This window comes from Rhipicephalus microplus, chromosome 1, assembly GCF_043290135.1.
Source record: "Rhipicephalus microplus isolate Deutch F79 chromosome 1, USDA_Rmic, whole genome shotgun sequence".
NCBI classification, from domain to species: Eukaryota; Metazoa; Arthropoda; class Arachnida; order Ixodida; family Ixodidae; genus Rhipicephalus; species Rhipicephalus microplus.
In genome coordinates this window covers 249,450,861-249,468,417 of record NC_134700.1, presented here as the reverse complement: position 1 = coordinate 249,468,417, position 17,557 = coordinate 249,450,861, and the positions used below count along the sequence as shown (strand labels likewise).

Below are 17,557 nucleotides of genomic sequence, written 5' to 3'. Positions count from 1 at the left end.
GAAACCTAACTTTATAGTCATGAAAAGGGTCTTTTGTCGTTTGGCAGCATGATGCATGTCTATTTTTCTGTTGTGGATGAATGGTCTCTAGACATACAATTTCATGGTCTTGCTTGACTTAAAGGATTGTATAAGATAGGGCAGCCCTATTCAGTATTGTAGTTTCTTTAATTTGAGGATTTTTGGACACGTTCCTTGAAACATCCGGTATTATATCCTTTAGACACAGAAGTCAAAAGTTCGCTTGCTTGATTGATCAATTGATTGATTAATGCCAAGGCACTGCTCTTTATTTCAGCATTATGCGCTCCCATAAGTGAAGATCTGCTGGCCACATATTTGGCTTGCGGTGTTCTCAGACATGCATCACACATTCCCATGATGCAGGCACAACCATTACACGGGTGCTGGGGGTCCTAGATGCCTTGGACAGGCATAGCTTTGACCGAGTAGATGCCACCAATTCCCTGGACACGCTCTACTCCAAAGTGTTTGCCAAAAGTGGTGACCAGCCCCAGCCTGCGGCCTCTACACCTGGTGCAAGTCCTGGCCATGGGGTGGGGTCAGGAGGGTCTGGGAGCAATGCAGAAGTGTTGGGGCCCCAGGTGTCCACACCTCCTTTGCAGGATGAGCCCATTGTGCGACTTTTGTGCGAGTGGGCCGTCACAACTAAACGTAGTGGCGAACACAGGGCCCTGGTCGTGGCACGTCTACTTGAGAAGCGTCAGAACGAGCTTAACATAGAGGTTTGTGCTCTCTCTTGTTTTTACTCACCGTCGGGGACATAGTTGGCTGAAATGGGATGGTGGGAGAGTTAGTTGTGGTTGGCTGTGGCTGATACTTGGGGGCCATAGGTACCCAGGCCATATGCTTGGTTGAGCCATATTGTTTTTGCTGAGTGTCTCATGGAAAACAGAATGTGCATAGTAGTATTTTTTAATTACTAGTGCCTTTGTGGTATCAGTGGCATGATGGGCTGTATGGCACCATAGACGAAATCTGTTTGGAAAGCTTGTGCAGTAACCAAACAAAAAGTGAGCGGGGGCAGTTGTGCTACACCATGTCTCCTCTTTCACCAGCATTATATGTGCACTTTGTGAACACATTTTTAATCTTTATGTTAGAGAACAGGTTGTTCTCATTGGTGACAGATGCACCCTAACAAGGGTTGTTTATACATTGCGAGGGTGTGCAGTTTTGAACTTTGTAATTGTTTACATCGCTGATACGTGTCAAGACTTAAGGAAAATTAATAGTGGTTTGATTGCCATTAGAAAGCATAAATTGAAGAAAGCATAAATTGACAAAGGTAGTATCATGAAGTTTAAAAAAAAAAAAATCTAGAGGGAACTCTGGTGCTGCGATCGTTCATCCACCATGAGAATGATGGGTAGTATATAGACTTGCCTAGTCTCCGTGCTTGGGGGCTTCGAACACACTTTTGGCTTTGTTTATTGCTGTGTTTTGGTTTTTGTTTCAAATAAAAGAACAGACTGTTTTGACCTTTGTGAGCTAATTTGAATTGGTGAACCTAAATAAAAAAGGTCACGGTGGTGAAACATAATTGCTAAACCTTTGCTGAACTTAGTCTTGCGGCAAAGCAGTTTCAGACCACACGGAGCCAAACGGAGCCAAAAAAAAGAATGATGATTAGGCAAATTCGTGCACTGCCCATAATTCCCATGCTGGCTGAAGCAGCGTACATTGCAGATCTCATAGACACTTGAGCCAAAGTTCTCTCTTGTGTACAAACTGTGTATGTAGTATAATAAGTTTAATGGGGACACTGTCATTTAAAATATTTTAAAAATTCTTGCTCAATTTTGATGAAACTTGTTATGTATATGTGTGTGCTGATTTCAAGCATGCACCAACATTTGTAGATTGAACATTCCATCTGCCTTGTTGGAGCAAGACTTCTTTATAAACAGAAAAATTTACAATGTTAATCAGGCCTCGCCGCGGTGGTCTAGTGACTAAGGTACTCGGCTGCTGATCTGCAGATTGTGGGATCGAATCCCGGCTGGGGCAGCTGCATTTTTGATGGGGGCGAAAATGCTGTATGCACCTGTGCTCAAATTTGGCTGTACGTTAAAGAACTCCGGGCGGTAGAAATTTCTAGAGCTCTCCACTACAGCGTCTCTCATAGTCATATGGTGATTTTTAGACATTAAACCCCACATATCAATCAATTACAATGTTAATCAGCATATCACAATTATCTGGAGTGAACTCTGTGTGGTACTAGGAAATGGATGTTGTTAACCAATTTGAACGGAACTTGTGGCTTGTTGAACATTCATGAGAAATATCTGAGCTTTACATCAACTTCAACATCAAAATCCCAGCTTGACCTCTCCCATTTGCAGAAGTGCTTGTGATGTATGCCACTGGGAGATAACTCTTTCCTGCTCATAGTATATTATGATGCGAAACAATGTGGTAGGCATTGTGCGACAATAAATATTGACATAATCTGCATATTCCTGTCCTTATTGTTCACCCCCCCCCCCCAATAAGCTATGTATATGTATGTAGTATCTTCATAGAAAAGGCGAGAGAGAAAAATAAACATAATCAATTTAGAATTTCATGTGCAGACATAGTAAAAATGTTCCATTTTCTTTCGTAACATTATAATACTCTGCCGCTAACAGCTCTTCTGTCTCCATCAAATAGAGCTAAAAGAGCTTTCTTGCAAATTTCTTCTGTTGTACATTTCCGTATTTACTTTCCATAAAACAGAAGACAATGCGTGATTTAAAAGACAAGCACTGGTATAGCCTGTTGCGTGCATTAAGTGTATACGTTGGTGCTTGTTTTTAAGTAACTGATTCACTTTTTCAGAAGTACAATGATGCCGACCTGGTGGACGAGAAGGATTCTCAGGACTCGGGGATGGCACCCACTGGTTTACCTATATTTCAGAGCCTGCTCGTCAATTTCCTTGACATGGAAGCCCCTGTCCTTGGTACGCACCTTGCTCCTTACATTGACTACCTTGCTTATAATGTCTTTTTTCCCGCACAGCATGCGGGCAATGCGGAGAAGGCACTACTTCTGGCCACCATGCCTAGGGTCATGAACACCTGTGTGTGCCTCTGAGTGATACTGAAGTGAAGCCGATTTTTGCGCCCGCCCTCCGTTATCACGTTTGATTGTTCTTTATTTGTGTGCAGCCATTGCACGAAATGGAAGGGCGACTAGCCTGAGAACGCAAAACCGGTTAAATTTTGTTCCTTGCCGAACGTTATTTGCGGTCAATGTAGCGGTACACTGGAGGTTGCAGCGAAGCGTCGTGGCGAGTGATTCAGCCATCTTCGCCAGGCTGATTTTAACAATGCTGTGGGATGAGTGCTTGAGAGTGGTTCACCTGCGAATGGAAACTCAGTTTAGTACGAATTATGACAGCTTTGCATAATTCAGATGCGAACTAAGCACGACAATAAAGAAATCACAACAACACGGTAAATGCAGTTAGTTTCAATGCTCTAGCCGAGACGTCTGCGAAAAGCACAACAGGGTGGAGTACTCAACTTGGACTATTCATATTAAAACATGCACGGTAAAGGCAAGCTTAAATGAGAGGCACACATTTTTATTTTTCTCACTAAAGTGACCTGGCTCAGTACACTTGCGTTGAAGCGCAGGTGGCTTGTAACCTTGGTCTAGTGAATAATTTAATGCTGATACTTTTCATTCGATTGGTCAAAGCTGTGGGTGAGCCAACCACATTGAAATTTCAGTCTCTTGTGTACTTTACCACAGTCTAATCTGCCTCAGGCAATGGTGTTTTCACGTGCAAGTTCGTGAGATATACATATTGCTGCGACATCCTGCCTGCATTCAAACAAGAAAAAGCCAAGAAGAAGTGCTAGCGAATGCCAGCCGCAAGCTTTCGAAAGCTGAGACAAATTACTCTGCAACCGAAAAAGAGTGTCTCGCGGTCATCTGGGCCATAAGTAAATTTCGACCGTACCTCTATGGTAGGCCATTCCGAGCAGTCAGTGATTACCATTGCCTGTGTTGGCTGGGGAATCTTAAGGATCCCTTTGGCCGACTAGCAAGATGAAGCCTTAGGCTACAAGAGTACGATATTACTGTGGTGTACGAATCTGGGAAAAAGCACAGTGATGCCGACTGCCTGTCACGCGCAGCAGTGGAGACAAGAGAGCCAGAGGAGAGGCGGCGTTCAGGCATCAGAAATCGCTCAAAAACAACAAAATGACCCCGATTTGCTGCCGCTTATACAGCATCTCCAAGGACTCAACGTTAAAGTCTCGTGCACTTTATCCAGAGGGCTCCCTTCGTTCTGTCTTCTAGAAGAGGTCCTTTACAAGAGGAACTTTGAGCCTTATGGTGACAAGTTTTTACTCGTACCTGAACATTTACGAAACGAGATTCTGCATGCATGTCATGATGAGCCAACATCTGGACATATGGGTGTCAGCCATACATTCGCCAGAATTCATCTAAAATACTACAGGCCAAAACTCTTAGCATCAGTTCAGCACTATGTGAAAACCTGCCGTAAGTGTCAAAGACGCACAACTCCATCCGTGAAATCTGCAAACCTCCTCCAGCCAATAGAACCGCCAGATGCCCCATTCCAACAAGTCGGTATGGAACTCCTAGGCCCGTTTCCGACATAGACTGCACGCAAAAAGTGGATAGTTGTAGCCACGGACTATCTCACTCGTTACGCTAAGACTGACTCGCTGTACAGTGCAACAGCTCTTGAAGTTGCCAAGTTCTTCATCAACAACATAGTCCTCAGACATGGTGCTCCAAGCTTCGTAATTATAGATCGTGGCACAGCTTTTACTGTAGACCTAATGAAATGTTTGATGCAAATGACCTATACAGACCAGAGAAGAACTACGGCATACCATCCTCAAACAAATGGCCTAGCGGAGCGCCTGAACAGAACTCTGACTGATATGCTTTCAATGTATATCGAAGTCGAACATAAACTTTGGGATGAAATACCGTATTTACTCACGTAATCCTCGCACTCGCATTATTCTCGCACCCCCCACATCGCCCAAGAAAAATAAGATTTTTTTCTCTCTAGTAATTATCGCACCCCTGAGAACTCCCGCAATAAAGTCGTCTGCTCGTTCCAGCCACTGATGATGATAGCGTGCGCTATCTGGCGCCATCTCTTAAGCATCAAGCATACTATTGCACGGAGATTCGATTCAATCCAAGCCAAACCCAAGTGGCCAGTGCGCGTTGCGACGTGTTTTGTATGTTGTGTCGGTAATCTTGGCACGTTATAGGGTGATACTGAAGCCACAAGGCTGCTTCAAGTTGCAAGTGATAGATCATGCGCTAAACAACGGCAACAGGGCCGCCGGTAGGGCCTCCGGAGCCTACGAGTTTTGTGTTCGCTAATAGTGATGGCAGCTGAAAGCCACCAAGACGCGTTGGGCCTGCTGTGTGCCTAAAACTGGGATTGATGGTAAACTTTATTTCTTCAGAAGGAAACTGCGGACGATTCTGTTAAATAGCCATCAGCCCAATACTGACGTCCTACGCTTACCTTTTGAGGGCTCCTGTTGAGCGCCGACCGCTACCGCTACGCCCACAACGCCCACAAGCTTCACGTATGGTATTCTAATTCTCGACTATTTGCTTTCACTTTTTGTGTCTCAAATAAATTTTGCCTTGTGTTGAACCTCTGCTTTTATTGTTGAGGTAAGCTCTAATTAGTACTTCTTAAAGCTTGCTGTAAGTTTCTGGCGTGAGAATCCCAATTTGTGGCCACTTCGTTTTTTTTTTTGTTCTCTGCATTTTCGTGGAAAGTTTTCCCCGCATAATTCTCGCACCCCCCAGCTTTGCATCAGTTTTCTGGCAAAAAAAGTGCGAGGATTATGCGAGTAAATACGGTATTGCCCTACATCACTTTCGCATATAATACAGTCGTTCAAGAAACAACGCGAGTGACACCGTTTGAACTTGTATTCGGCCGAACAGTCACCACTCCACTGGGTGCCATGTTACCACTGAATGATGAAAGCAGCAATCCACCTGACCTAGACGACTTCTTGGAAAGAGCCGAGGAAGCACGACAGGTGGCGAGATACAGAATACTCCGTCAACAGAGTATCGACTCCTACCGGTACAATTAGCGTCGTACCGAAGCGCATTATCAACCAGGTGACAAAGTATGGATATAGACCCCAGTGAATCGCCGTGGACTTTCTGAAAAACTTCTTAGCCGATACTTCGGGCCTTACGAAGTACTCCATCGTGTAAGCGATGTAACGTACCAAGTCAGATCCGCTATGCACAGGAGCTCAAAACGCCGCCAACCTACAGAGGTTGTACATGTAGTCTGGACGAAACCTTACTATGAAAGATCATCGGAAAACCAGTGACGCCTACCACGAATCTATTCATTGCCTGATGCATCGGGACGATGCGTATGAGGAGGGGGATTATGCCACGACATCTTGCCTGCATTCAAACAACGCGCCCATCATTGCGCGCACAGGGACATACATGCGCGCCATCTAGTGTTGCGCAGAGATGACGATGGTAGCATGAGCAGCCAGCTGGACCCGGCTGATGTGCGCCACGCGCTCGGGACTTCTCTTGGAGAGGAAGAAGAAGGCGGACATCTTTGGTGTTCGGCCGTCACGTTCTACGACCATAGTCTCCTTGAGTTGTGCGCACAGGTTTGCTCTTTAATAAATACATTTTATTACACCCCCGAGTCCTTCAACATCGTTACAATATATAGTGTCATGAAGCGAAGGTCCTCTTTGCATAGTCATTACACAATTGGTAAATATAACTGTCGAAGAGGCATTTTTTTTTTTTTACAATGAAGCTGTCCATGTCTAGGAACTGATATTTTATGGCGTCCACATGGAAAAACTCTCCCCTTAAACGTGGGAGTGAAAGAGCCTGCAACAAAAGCAAACACTCATTGCCACATGTGACCTAGCTCAGGTTAACAACCAGCTGTGTCTAAGATGCTCCCTGTGAATGTATGACATAGTGCGCAACATAGCATGCGCCTGATAAGGTAACCAAGGAAAATATTGGATACCATTTCACTTCACTGTTTCTATAGGGAGGCCTCGCTTAGTTCATATGCATGAAGGGTAGCATATCTATGAGGAGTGACAGAGAGAGCAACAGTGTGAGGGAGGTCATGGATGTGTGAACCGGACGGCCAAAGAAGAGCGAATTGTGTATCTCTCTGTATTTGTACAAACAGTATACAATGTAATCACATAATTACTCAAAATGATAGGGTTGTGTGAATATTTGAACGTTTGAAATGTTTGAATAAATAATACAATATTCAAATTCACTTTGAATTGAATTTGAATTAATAAATAAATATTTCAAAGTATTCGAAACCAAGAAATGGATGTAAATTAGTCCCTATGGAACCCCTTTGTAAAGGTTGTTTCACTGCAATTGATGGGTGCTAAGCTGTGAAAAGACGTACTCGGGGGAAGCCCGCATTGCCGCGCAAAGTCTCACTTCAAAGTTAAATGAAAATATTGCTCTCACATTGATTGATTTTTGAAGTTTAAAAGCTCGTTTTATATTGACTTATATGCTGTATGTATAGCCAATTTTAAAATGTAACATGTTTTACAATTTATTGCTTGCATTCTATCGAAACTCAAATCCTGCTACTATTCAAAGTTGTTTCCACTCTCTTAGAACCCTAAAGAAAGGCATTTGCACAGGCCTTGTTCCACTCTTTTAAAAGATATTGTGAGGGTTAGTTAGGTCATGACAAATGTATCCATTTTTCTTAATAATATGCAACTTACGTGCTATTCGAATTCGATTCGAAATTATTCGACCAAAATTACTATAACAAAATTATTCGACCAAAGTCATTATTCTCTTTAAACTCACTTCTAACCTAAAATTCACATATCACACAAGCCTAACGCGAGTGTAACAACATATTTTATGATTTCTAAATAGGGCAGTAAAGTCTTTATCAAACACCACAGCAGTTTTGCTGGTCACCCACCTTCACTGAGAAGAATAATTGATTTTTTTTTTATTCAGATGACAAGCCATCTCCCGAGAACCGGACAGCTTTTGCCAACCTTGTGCTGCTTTTTGCCGAGCTGATCCACTGTGATGTGTTCTCCCACGATGCCTACATGTGCACCCTGATCTCGCGGGGCTACTTTGCCAGTTACCCACCTGGGGGTGCCGGTCTGCCAAGTGTCATGGGAACGGGAGCAGGCGGCATTGGTGGTGCCCCACGTGCTCCGTCACCTGAACCGTCACTCACAGGTTTCCTTGATCCCAACCTCGGCCCTTCACCTAGTCATGGAAGTGCCAGCAATCCTGGAAACTCTGGTGGCATGTCCATTGGTCTAGGACTGGGCGAACTGGGAATTGGAAATTTAGGGGAGCCTTCTCGTCAAGCTGACTCACTGCATATGTTCGAGCCGGGTGCGGTGAAACATGAGGTGGGTACTTGCATACCGTATTTACTCGCGTAATCCTCGCACTTGCATAATTCTCTCACCCCCCGCACTGTGCAGCAAAAATAAGATTTTTTTGCCGCGAGTTATTATGGCACCGCTGAATATTGCAGCCGTTATGTCGTCAGCTCCTTCCAACCACTGATGATGGCAGCGCACGACAGCCTGGCGTCATCTCCTAAGCATTATGCATACTATAAACGCACGGAGCCTCAATTCAAGCCAAGGCAAGCCAAAGCGGCCAGTGTGTGTTGCTGCCTGTTAGTGTTTTGTTGTGTCCCTTCTGTGGTTACGCTATGGGACTATACGAAAGCTCTTATTGAAAGTGATTGATCTTGCACTAAACAACGGCAACAGGGCCAACGGCACTTTGGAGTTGACAAGTTTTGTGTTTGTTACCGGCGACCGCAGCACGGGCAGCTGAAAGCCACGACGACGTGCAGGGATTTCCGTGTGCCTATGAGTGGGATTGATGGTAACACTTTATTTCGTCAGAAGGCAACTGTGGACAATTTTGTGTTAGATGGCCATCAGCCGAAGGTTGACGTTGCATGCTAACCTTCCGCGGGCTCCCGTTGAGCGACGAACGCTAACGCTACACCCGCAAACTTTGCGTACGGTATTTCTCTACTATTTTGCTTGCAGCTTTTGTGACTCAAATAAATCTTGCTTTGTGTTGAACCTGGGGTTTTGTTGTTAAATTAAGTCTAGTACGTGTCAAAGCTCGTAGTTTGTTGCTGGCTAGTTGCTGGTGTGAGAATTGCGATTTGGGACCACTTTGTTTTCTTTTTTGCTCTGTACGTTTTCGCGGAAAATTTTTCTCGCATATTTCTCGCACCCCCCAACTTTTCATCGGTTTTCCACGAAAATAAGTGCGAGGATTATGCTACTAAATACGGTATATCTCAAATGTGGTACTCAATATATCTTTTGTGATTAGTTTGGTTTTTCGCAGATACTTTTGCACAGCAAGCCGTATTTGGTATGGCAATCCTCTGGGCGACACTTCATACTCTTTACTGAGATATTCAAATATTTCGGTCAATTGTAAGAAGAAATAGATGCAACGTCCATTTGCTAGGCCGGCTGCTCAATTCCAACGTCTTTCCCTTCCTCGCGCTGGCAGAGCACAAGGGCCCAAGCTCCTTTGCCGCTCCTTGTCATTACACTCGGTCATGACGAGTACATGCAAATCTTATAGCAAGAAAACTGACAAAATTCGCGAGATCATTCATAGTCGTGGAATATCATCGCAGAAAAATTTCATGTATAGACCACAAAATTTCAGAAATTCCGGTAATTATGACTCATCCACCGTTCTTGGAAAGTGGAGGCATTGTTCTTTGCATGGAACTCGAGCTAAGTGAGACATATTTGGCCAAGGGCGGAATAACCTATTCAGACGAATCTTGAAGCATTCTGAGTGCAGAACCCTGTGAACACATGCATCATTGCTTCGCTGCAGGCCAACTGTAAACTAAGTGCCAAATTTGTACCACCATAGCCATAAAGGAATGGCAGTAAAGCTGGAACACTTTGGGCTTCTTCACGAATTGCCTTTAATCTTCCGCTGTGTGAGCCACTTCTGTATAGTCACTATCGATGATTGCAGTATAACACTGAGTCACTATTGGCCTATCACTACTGATCAACAGCATTTTCTTAGTGCTCTCCAATTGTCCCTAAGTTGGCAAGTATGAAAAGACCACTTTAAATAAATGTTTTGCATATGTATTCTCTTTCTGGAGGAATCATGTGTCGAAGCATTTTCAACTTGATTAAACCCGACAGGCCGCCATACGTGGTTCTAGCTTTGCGATAGCGCCAAGTGGCGTAATAATTAATGTTGAAAACAGTGGACCTTCATCCGACTAAACCATTGGACTATGATACGTGGCTCTGTGGGCCAAATCATAAAGTACGGTTGATGTACAGTAGACTCCTTTTAAGACGAACCCCAAAAGACCTCGATCATTTGTTCGTCTTGTCAGGGCTTCATCTTATCAGAAGTACCCACAAAAACCAAATGCTAACATGCCAAGTACACCTAAATATGTTGCTTGAGAGCACAGAATAAAGTATACTTACAATGAGGAGGAAAGGAACAAGAAAAAGCATTTATTTGGCTCAGCTTAATAAAAACTACGCTTTCAGGTGGAGTATTTAGGCTAATTTAGTGAGTACTCAATCTCACAATTTAATAATAAATATGCTCATGAATAAATTGCTGCTACATTTTAACAATAAAACTGTAGCATGGCCCTTGTTTGACCTCCAGGCTAGGGGTGAGAGAGATAGTAGCTTTGTGTGCCGACATTCCTTTTTGCACTTATTTTGCTTTCTCGATCCATGTCACAATTGGCTTTTCATATGCTTTGAGTCTTGGCGGCACAGAAATCCTCTCTCTCTCTTCTTTTTTTTTTTTTCATTTTGATTTCTCAGTTCACCTGAATGCCTCCATCAAGACTATATTGTTCGTTGCCCAGAATCTTCATCGTTGTTGGTTGCTGCGAGAGTTCGTCTCAACAGAAGAGGCATGTTGCACAGTTCGTCTTAAACAGATTTTTTTTGCATTGAGTCTGTGGGAAAACGAACAAAAAGCAGATTTTTTTTTGTATGAGTCTGTGGGAAAACAAACAAACACTCCCGCGTTGTTCATGTTAACCAAGAATTCGTCTTGACGGAGTTCGTTTTAAAGGGAGTTCACTGTATATACCGGAAATTGGGCTCCATTTATATATTTAATTGTGTACGCTGTTGGGCAAAATTTCATATTTGAAAACAAAAGAGAGAGAAAGAGAGAGAGAGAAGGTTTCATGCTGCCTTAGCCTCATACTGTGGGCATAATGTCTAATTTTCGAATAGGTTGGCTGGGGTGTTCAGATGGACATGGATGATGCGGGACTGGACGCCGACCTGGATAACATCTTGCAACGCATCAAAGAAGGCCAGCAGAACATGAGTGACCAACCTGGTAAGTGAAGCAAGGCTCGCCTTGAGTACCATATCAGACGATAAATATTATGGTTGAAGTGTCCGTGAGGTAATATTTTTTTAAATTTGGATCATTTTGATAAAAGATGTACCACAGTCATATTGTGGTTTGCTACTTTTGATTAAGAGAACTTAGTTGCACTGTGTGCAGTTGTCATTTGGAGACACGACTGTCGGTTTAAATTGGACATACTATAACTTGTCCTGTGTTCTGCCAGCATGCAGCATGCTCGCTGACAGGCCAGAAAATCTTTTTTGGCTTTTTTATGGAAGGCTGGCAGCAACAGAATGTGCAGAGGGAGGGTGTCTTTTTTGTCTAGTAAGTTGTCAGTTTGATTTTCATACATATTCTGCCCGATCTATTTTACTAGAATGTTCATTTTCACGCTCATTGCATGTGACAGTATTGTGTATTGTATTGTGTAGTTGTGGAAGATATGTCGAGAGGAAAGTAGAATTGAACATAAACAACAGTGAAAACATTACATCTTCAGCAGCACTTGCAAGTGCTGGTGCTATCTCTTGCTGATAGTTTATATTTCTTGCTGTCTCAGTGTAGCAGCTTATAATATTTTAATATCATTTGCTCAGAGGCTTAAGTCTTAAGCAAGTCATGGTCTTTGACCCTGTTGAATTTGAAGTGATGATAACAAGAACCATGAGTATCCTTATCTTTATTCACATGCTGCTTGACTTGGTTCTCTTTCTTGATTTTATCAAATAAATGTCGGTACCGCCTCATGAACGAAGAAAACAGTTTGCGTATAGTGTACCGGAAATAGGGCAGTGTGTCGTACGGAGACGGAAACATTCTTTTTTGATGACGACCTGCAATGCTTTGAGACCCTCAACTTCAGCAGTGTCATGTTTGCTGCAGCATGGAGTCATTTTTAGAAGGCGTATCTACTGGGCCTCTAGTATAAGTGGCTACAGTCGCTTCATTAGTCGTGCGTGTTTTTTGTGTATGCACGGCAAGCGAAGCAATTGTGAAAGATTGCTTTTAATGCACTGTTGTTTGTGCAGAACGATTAGAACATCAACTTAGGGCTTTGTCAGATTGAGTGCATTGTAGAAACTTTTAGTAGTAGCTCCTCTGTGGAGTTAAATGCACAAATTTAGCAGCATTCATCATTGCATATTATTTTTTTCTTTTGCGAAACCTGGCGGCCACTCTTCTGGTTGATGCACTGAAGGAACGCTCGTGTAGTCTGGCTGGTGTTGGGAAAGTCCTTCTGAACCAATGTGTGCATGTTTCGGCATAATTTCAAGATGCTCTGACAACCAAAAAGGAGTGCACAGCATGCAATGAATGGAGGAGCACCTTTTGTTATTTGTCTAGAATCGGAGCACCAAACATGCAAAAGCAGCATGATTTTTCTCAATGATGCATCCTAATGACTTTTTTTGCTTATTGTCTTAGTTTTGATTGCGTTATATGACCATTTTATTCAGTAAATTAAAGAAATGGTGTTTACATGTTTAAGATTTGTGCTCCAGGTACATCGGTCGATTGCAACGCCCTACTAGGGAAGTTATTGTAAGAGTTGTTACGCGCTAACCCTAAATCACGCACCACACACCGCTACGTCTTGCCACTCCTCCCAACCAGCCGAACTCCCTCTTCCCCACACACGCAACCCCCACCACTCCAGTCCCCATGATGATGATGACGCCGTCACGTAACGCCCTCTCTCGGCCGCCCTCACAGGTCTCCCCCCCTCAAAATGTGAAGCCACCACTACACATCGCCTGCAGCGTCATGGTAGAGTGTCAGCTGATCTGCGTGTCTCACACCGTGGCGACAACCCGTTTTGGGGTCCACTAGAACAAAGTCATTCTGTCCCACACGTCTCACTGCCCGAAAGGGACCGGAACGCCGGGGTGCAACCTTCTAGGAGAAGCCCTTGGTGGCATCGCTGAGGGAGTGGCTTTCGAGCAGAACAAGATCACCCTCCTGTATTGTCAGTGGCCGCCTGTGCTGGTCGTAGCGAGTCTTCTGGGCGCGCCACATGTGGTTTTGGTGTGCCCTGGAGAAGTCAAGCACCTCCTGCAGACACTTGGAGACCTCAGTAGCAAATGCACGGTATGCTGTCGCAGGAGGCTCCGCGTCGTCTTTGGCCTCAGCCTGTGTCCATGGGGTTCTCAACTCCCGGCCATAACAGAGGAAGGCAGGCGTGTAGCCCGTGACAACGCTTTCAGCCGTGCGCATGGGCAGGGCAATTTCAGGGATGTGCTGGTCCCAGTCTTTGTGGTTGGAACAATAAGCCCTAAGGCACTGCTTGATAATGCCATTGTGGCACTCCACCATTTGCCCGGCAGGGCGGTACGGAACAGTGCGTCGGTCTTGTATGCCCCAATGCTCAAGGAGGCCCTTCCGCAACCTGCTTACAAACGGCTTTCCATTATCACTTGAAATGGAGACAGGTGTGCCATGTCTGCAAAAAACCTGGATCATGCAGGCCACCACACTCTTGCTGTTTGCTGCCCGTAATGGGAAAAGTTCAATGAACTTGGTGAACTTGTCAATCACTAGAGAAGGTACTTGTGGTGTCGAGGCGTCATAGGCAGGGGCCCAATTATGTCCACGCTGAGCTGTTCCATGGGGGCAGTGGCCCATTGATTGCTCATCAGCTCTTCTGGCTTCTGCCGGTGGGCTTTGGTGCGCTGACAAACCTGGCAGCATCGCACATACTTGGATATGTCCGAGCGCATACCCAGCCACACGAAATTCTGAGAAATGCGTTTGAGGGTCTTAAAAAAGCCGGAGTGGCCGCTAATCGGGTGGGTGGTCATGGGACAGTCGCAGGACCAAGTTGCAGAGATGGTTTGGTAGCCAAGGTACCTTCCTGTTCCCGCGGTGCTGTACAAGCAACCCACTCTCTTCCATCTCGGTCGTCTCTGCCAGGTCTTTGATTAAAGGTTGATCACTGTCAGTGTGCGGAAGCTTCCCTCCCTTCATCACAGTTCGTAGTTTTGACAGTATGGGGTCCTGCTCTTGTTCATGGGCGAGGAGCCCTGCATCATTCAAGACAGTAGTGTCGTCCACTTCAGATGCAACAGCAGCTGCCTCAAAGCTGATTTGTGGGCTGGGCTCTGGAACAGCCATAGGGAACAGCGTCTCGTGTAGACTCGGGCTTGGAACTTCCTGGTGCTGAAGGGGAGCTCTGCTCAAGGCGTCGGCTGGCACATTTGCAAGACCCCGCCTGTGCTTGATCCTGCAGTTGAAACCTTGCAGCCGCAAAACCGAACGCTTTACACGTGGTGAGGCCTGGTCTGTGGTGAACATCCAGGACAGTGAGGAGTGATCACAGTGTATCTCAAACTCTGTGAACTCAAGGTATGGTCGGAACTTGTCCACTGCCCACACCACAGCCAGACACTCCCATTCTTGCACTATATAGCGCTGCTCTGCCTCAGTGAAGACCCTGCTAATGAAGCTTATTGGATGCAGTTGAGCATCACTCTCGGCCTCACTCTCGGCTGCCTGCAGAAGCACCGCTGCAATGCCGACTCCACTGGCGTCTGTTTCCACCACGAATGGTCTGTTGAGGTCCGGCAACTTTACAACAACATCGTCGGCCAGGGACTGCTTAAGTGCTCTAAAGGCTTCCTCTTGCTGCAGCTCCCACCGCCAACGTTGGTTTTTCTTAAGGAGTTCTGTGAGTGGACGTGCAGTGATAGAAAACTGAGGTATGAACCCTCTGTAATAGCCTGCTAGTCCCAGGAAGGCCTACAGCTGTTTGAGTGTTGTTGGTTGAGGATAGTCCAGCACCGCTCGCACTTTTTCCTCGTCCGGCCTACACTGCTCGGGGGATATTTCATGGCCAAGGAACTTCAGGTATTGACAGCACACGTGCACCTTCTCTGGGTTAATCGTCAGCTGTGCCGAACCTATCCACTTCAACACCTCCCGAACATGCTCAAGATGATCCTCTAGGGTCTCCGAATACACCAGGACATCATCCAGAAACGCCATGGCAAAAAGGTGATTAATTCCCTCCAGTAGTCGGTCCATCAGGGTCTGAAACGTGGCAGGACCTCCGGCAACTCCAAAGGGCATTCTCATGAACTCGAAGGTTCCCCGATGGCAAATGAACGCTGTCTTTGGAATATCCTGCTCTTGAACAGGGATTTGAAAAAAAACCCTGTGAAAGATCGAAACTTGAGAACCACCTGGCTCATCCCAGGTGTGCCAGCAACCAATCAGTCCTCGGCATGGGGTAGACTGGCACCTTAGTGCGTGCATTCAGCTGGCGGTAATCCACAGCCATGCGGTAGCCACCAGACTTCTTCTCAACCAGGACTGGAGCACTGGCATGCTGACTTTGGCTAGGGCGGATGAGGTTCTGTGCCAGCAGGTCTTGAATGCAGTTGTCCATGATGGCCTGCTTCTTGGCATTCACTGGTCGCAGTTTGCATCGAACAGGTGGGTTGTCTCCCGTGTCTATGCGATGCTCTGCCAGGGTTGTGCAGCCCGGAGTTGTGGTGAAGATTTTTCTAAACTCTTCTAAAATGTGTTTCATGCGTGGATCTAGGTTTGACGAGTGGCCGGGAATGATCACATTGCAGGCTGCAGTCGCCTCCGGCACACAGGCACACACACTGGCATCGCCCTCAGCAAAAATGCAGCGCAGACTGTCTCCAAAATCATCCACTGCCTCTGGCTGTTCCTTAACGGCCTTGACAAAGGGCACAATTCTTTGTGGTTCTATGCCGACAGTCCACCCACCAAGTGACACGTGCAGAGAGATGTCACTCACCGTCAGGAAATTCCTACCAAGGACAACGTCGCGGCACAGGTCAGGAACGCACAAAAACTGCTGTCTGCGGCAACCGGCAGCCCACTCGATCTGGCACTTCAGAGACATGGTTGACTGCGACCAGCCTGATGCCAAACGCAGCACGCTTACGCCTGCCTTGGGTTTGGCTCCAGAAGCTTGGGCCGCCGCCGCGGCGTGCGGTCCGAAGAAGCTTACACTTGAGCCTGTATCTAGCAGGGCCTTGAACGTTGACGACCCGATACGGACGTCCATAAGGGGCTCTTTGCCACCGGCTGTGGTCGCTACTTGGTGCGCACTGCCGTAGGTGCCCGCCGGGGCAGCACCTACCGCCACTGGTTTCCCGGGCACTGTGCTCGCAGGTGACCCGATCGCTGGCACCGGAAGCAAACGGGTGGCTCCATTCGTCGACCCGTGGCGCACTTACGAGATATGTGGCCGAATCCACCACAGCGATGGCACTGCACACGCATTGTTTCACTCGCGGGCTCCTGCCGCGGCATCGGTCCCGGCCCGTAGGGTGAGAACGGAGGCGCTGTGTCGCACGAGTACTGTCGGTCCCGGCAGTACGACGGGTCTAGCGCAGCTGGATGCAGTGGCCAGTGATAAGTCGGCGGTGCCGGTGGGGCAGCAGCAAACGAAGCGAACGACGCCGTCGCCATAGTGTTCGGCTGCGGCAGTGAGCGATGGTCGGGGGCCTGGCTAGGGCGGAACGCCAGATCTCTGGCTACTTGGTTGCTCGGAAGTGGCGGTGGTCTGTACTGGAGGCGACGCCAAGCCCGCTCCATTAGGCCGTCGGCTGCCTTCACCAACTCGGCGAGGTCGTTGTAGTCATGCCCCTCCGCCAAATCTTGCAACTGAGGGTGCATCTGCCTCAGTACGCGCTGCACCTTCTCGGCTTCGGAGACCTCTTCCCCGATGCGGTCGTAAAACGTAGCGATCGCATATATAAACTCCTTCAAATTTTATTCCGGGTGCTGCGTGCGCTGTTCGAGCTCCGCCTTCAGGCGACGCTTCCCGTCAATCGACGAGAACTCGGAGCGGAAGGCGGCGGTGAATTGCTCCCACGAGTCGAACTCGCGCACGAACCGCCACCAGAACTTCGTGCCACCCTCGAGGGCAGCTGGTACCACGTGTGTCAGTCGCTTATCGGCGGCGACCCCCGTCACGAGGCAGAAGTTTTCGAAACGTTGAAGGAACTCCTCCGGCGACTGCAAGTCTCTAGCACCGGAGTAGCGGGGGAGGTGTGCAGCGGCGAGCCGAGGCGCAGAGTCGTCGGTGGCCCGAGGGACCGCGCCAGTGTTAACA

General features: G+C 46.7%; 1 protein-coding gene across 5 annotated transcripts in view; it reads left to right on the top strand.

The window, feature by feature from the left end:
- The window catches only part of LOC119185973 (mediator of RNA polymerase II transcription subunit 12-like protein), a 105,376-nt gene that overhangs the window by 13,536 nt on the left and 74,283 nt on the right, over positions 1-17,557 (top strand). For all 5 annotated transcript variants that reach the window (XM_075892922.1, XM_075892912.1, XM_075892918.1 and 2 more), the window contains exons 13-16: positions 388-746; positions 2,848-2,971; positions 8,050-8,462; positions 11,343-11,451. In XM_075892922.1, coding sequence (XP_075749037.1) covers positions 388-746; positions 2,848-2,971; positions 8,050-8,462; positions 11,343-11,451 — 1,005 coding nt within the window. The remainder of the gene's footprint in view (positions 1-387; positions 747-2,847; positions 2,972-8,049; positions 8,463-11,342; positions 11,452-17,557) is intronic.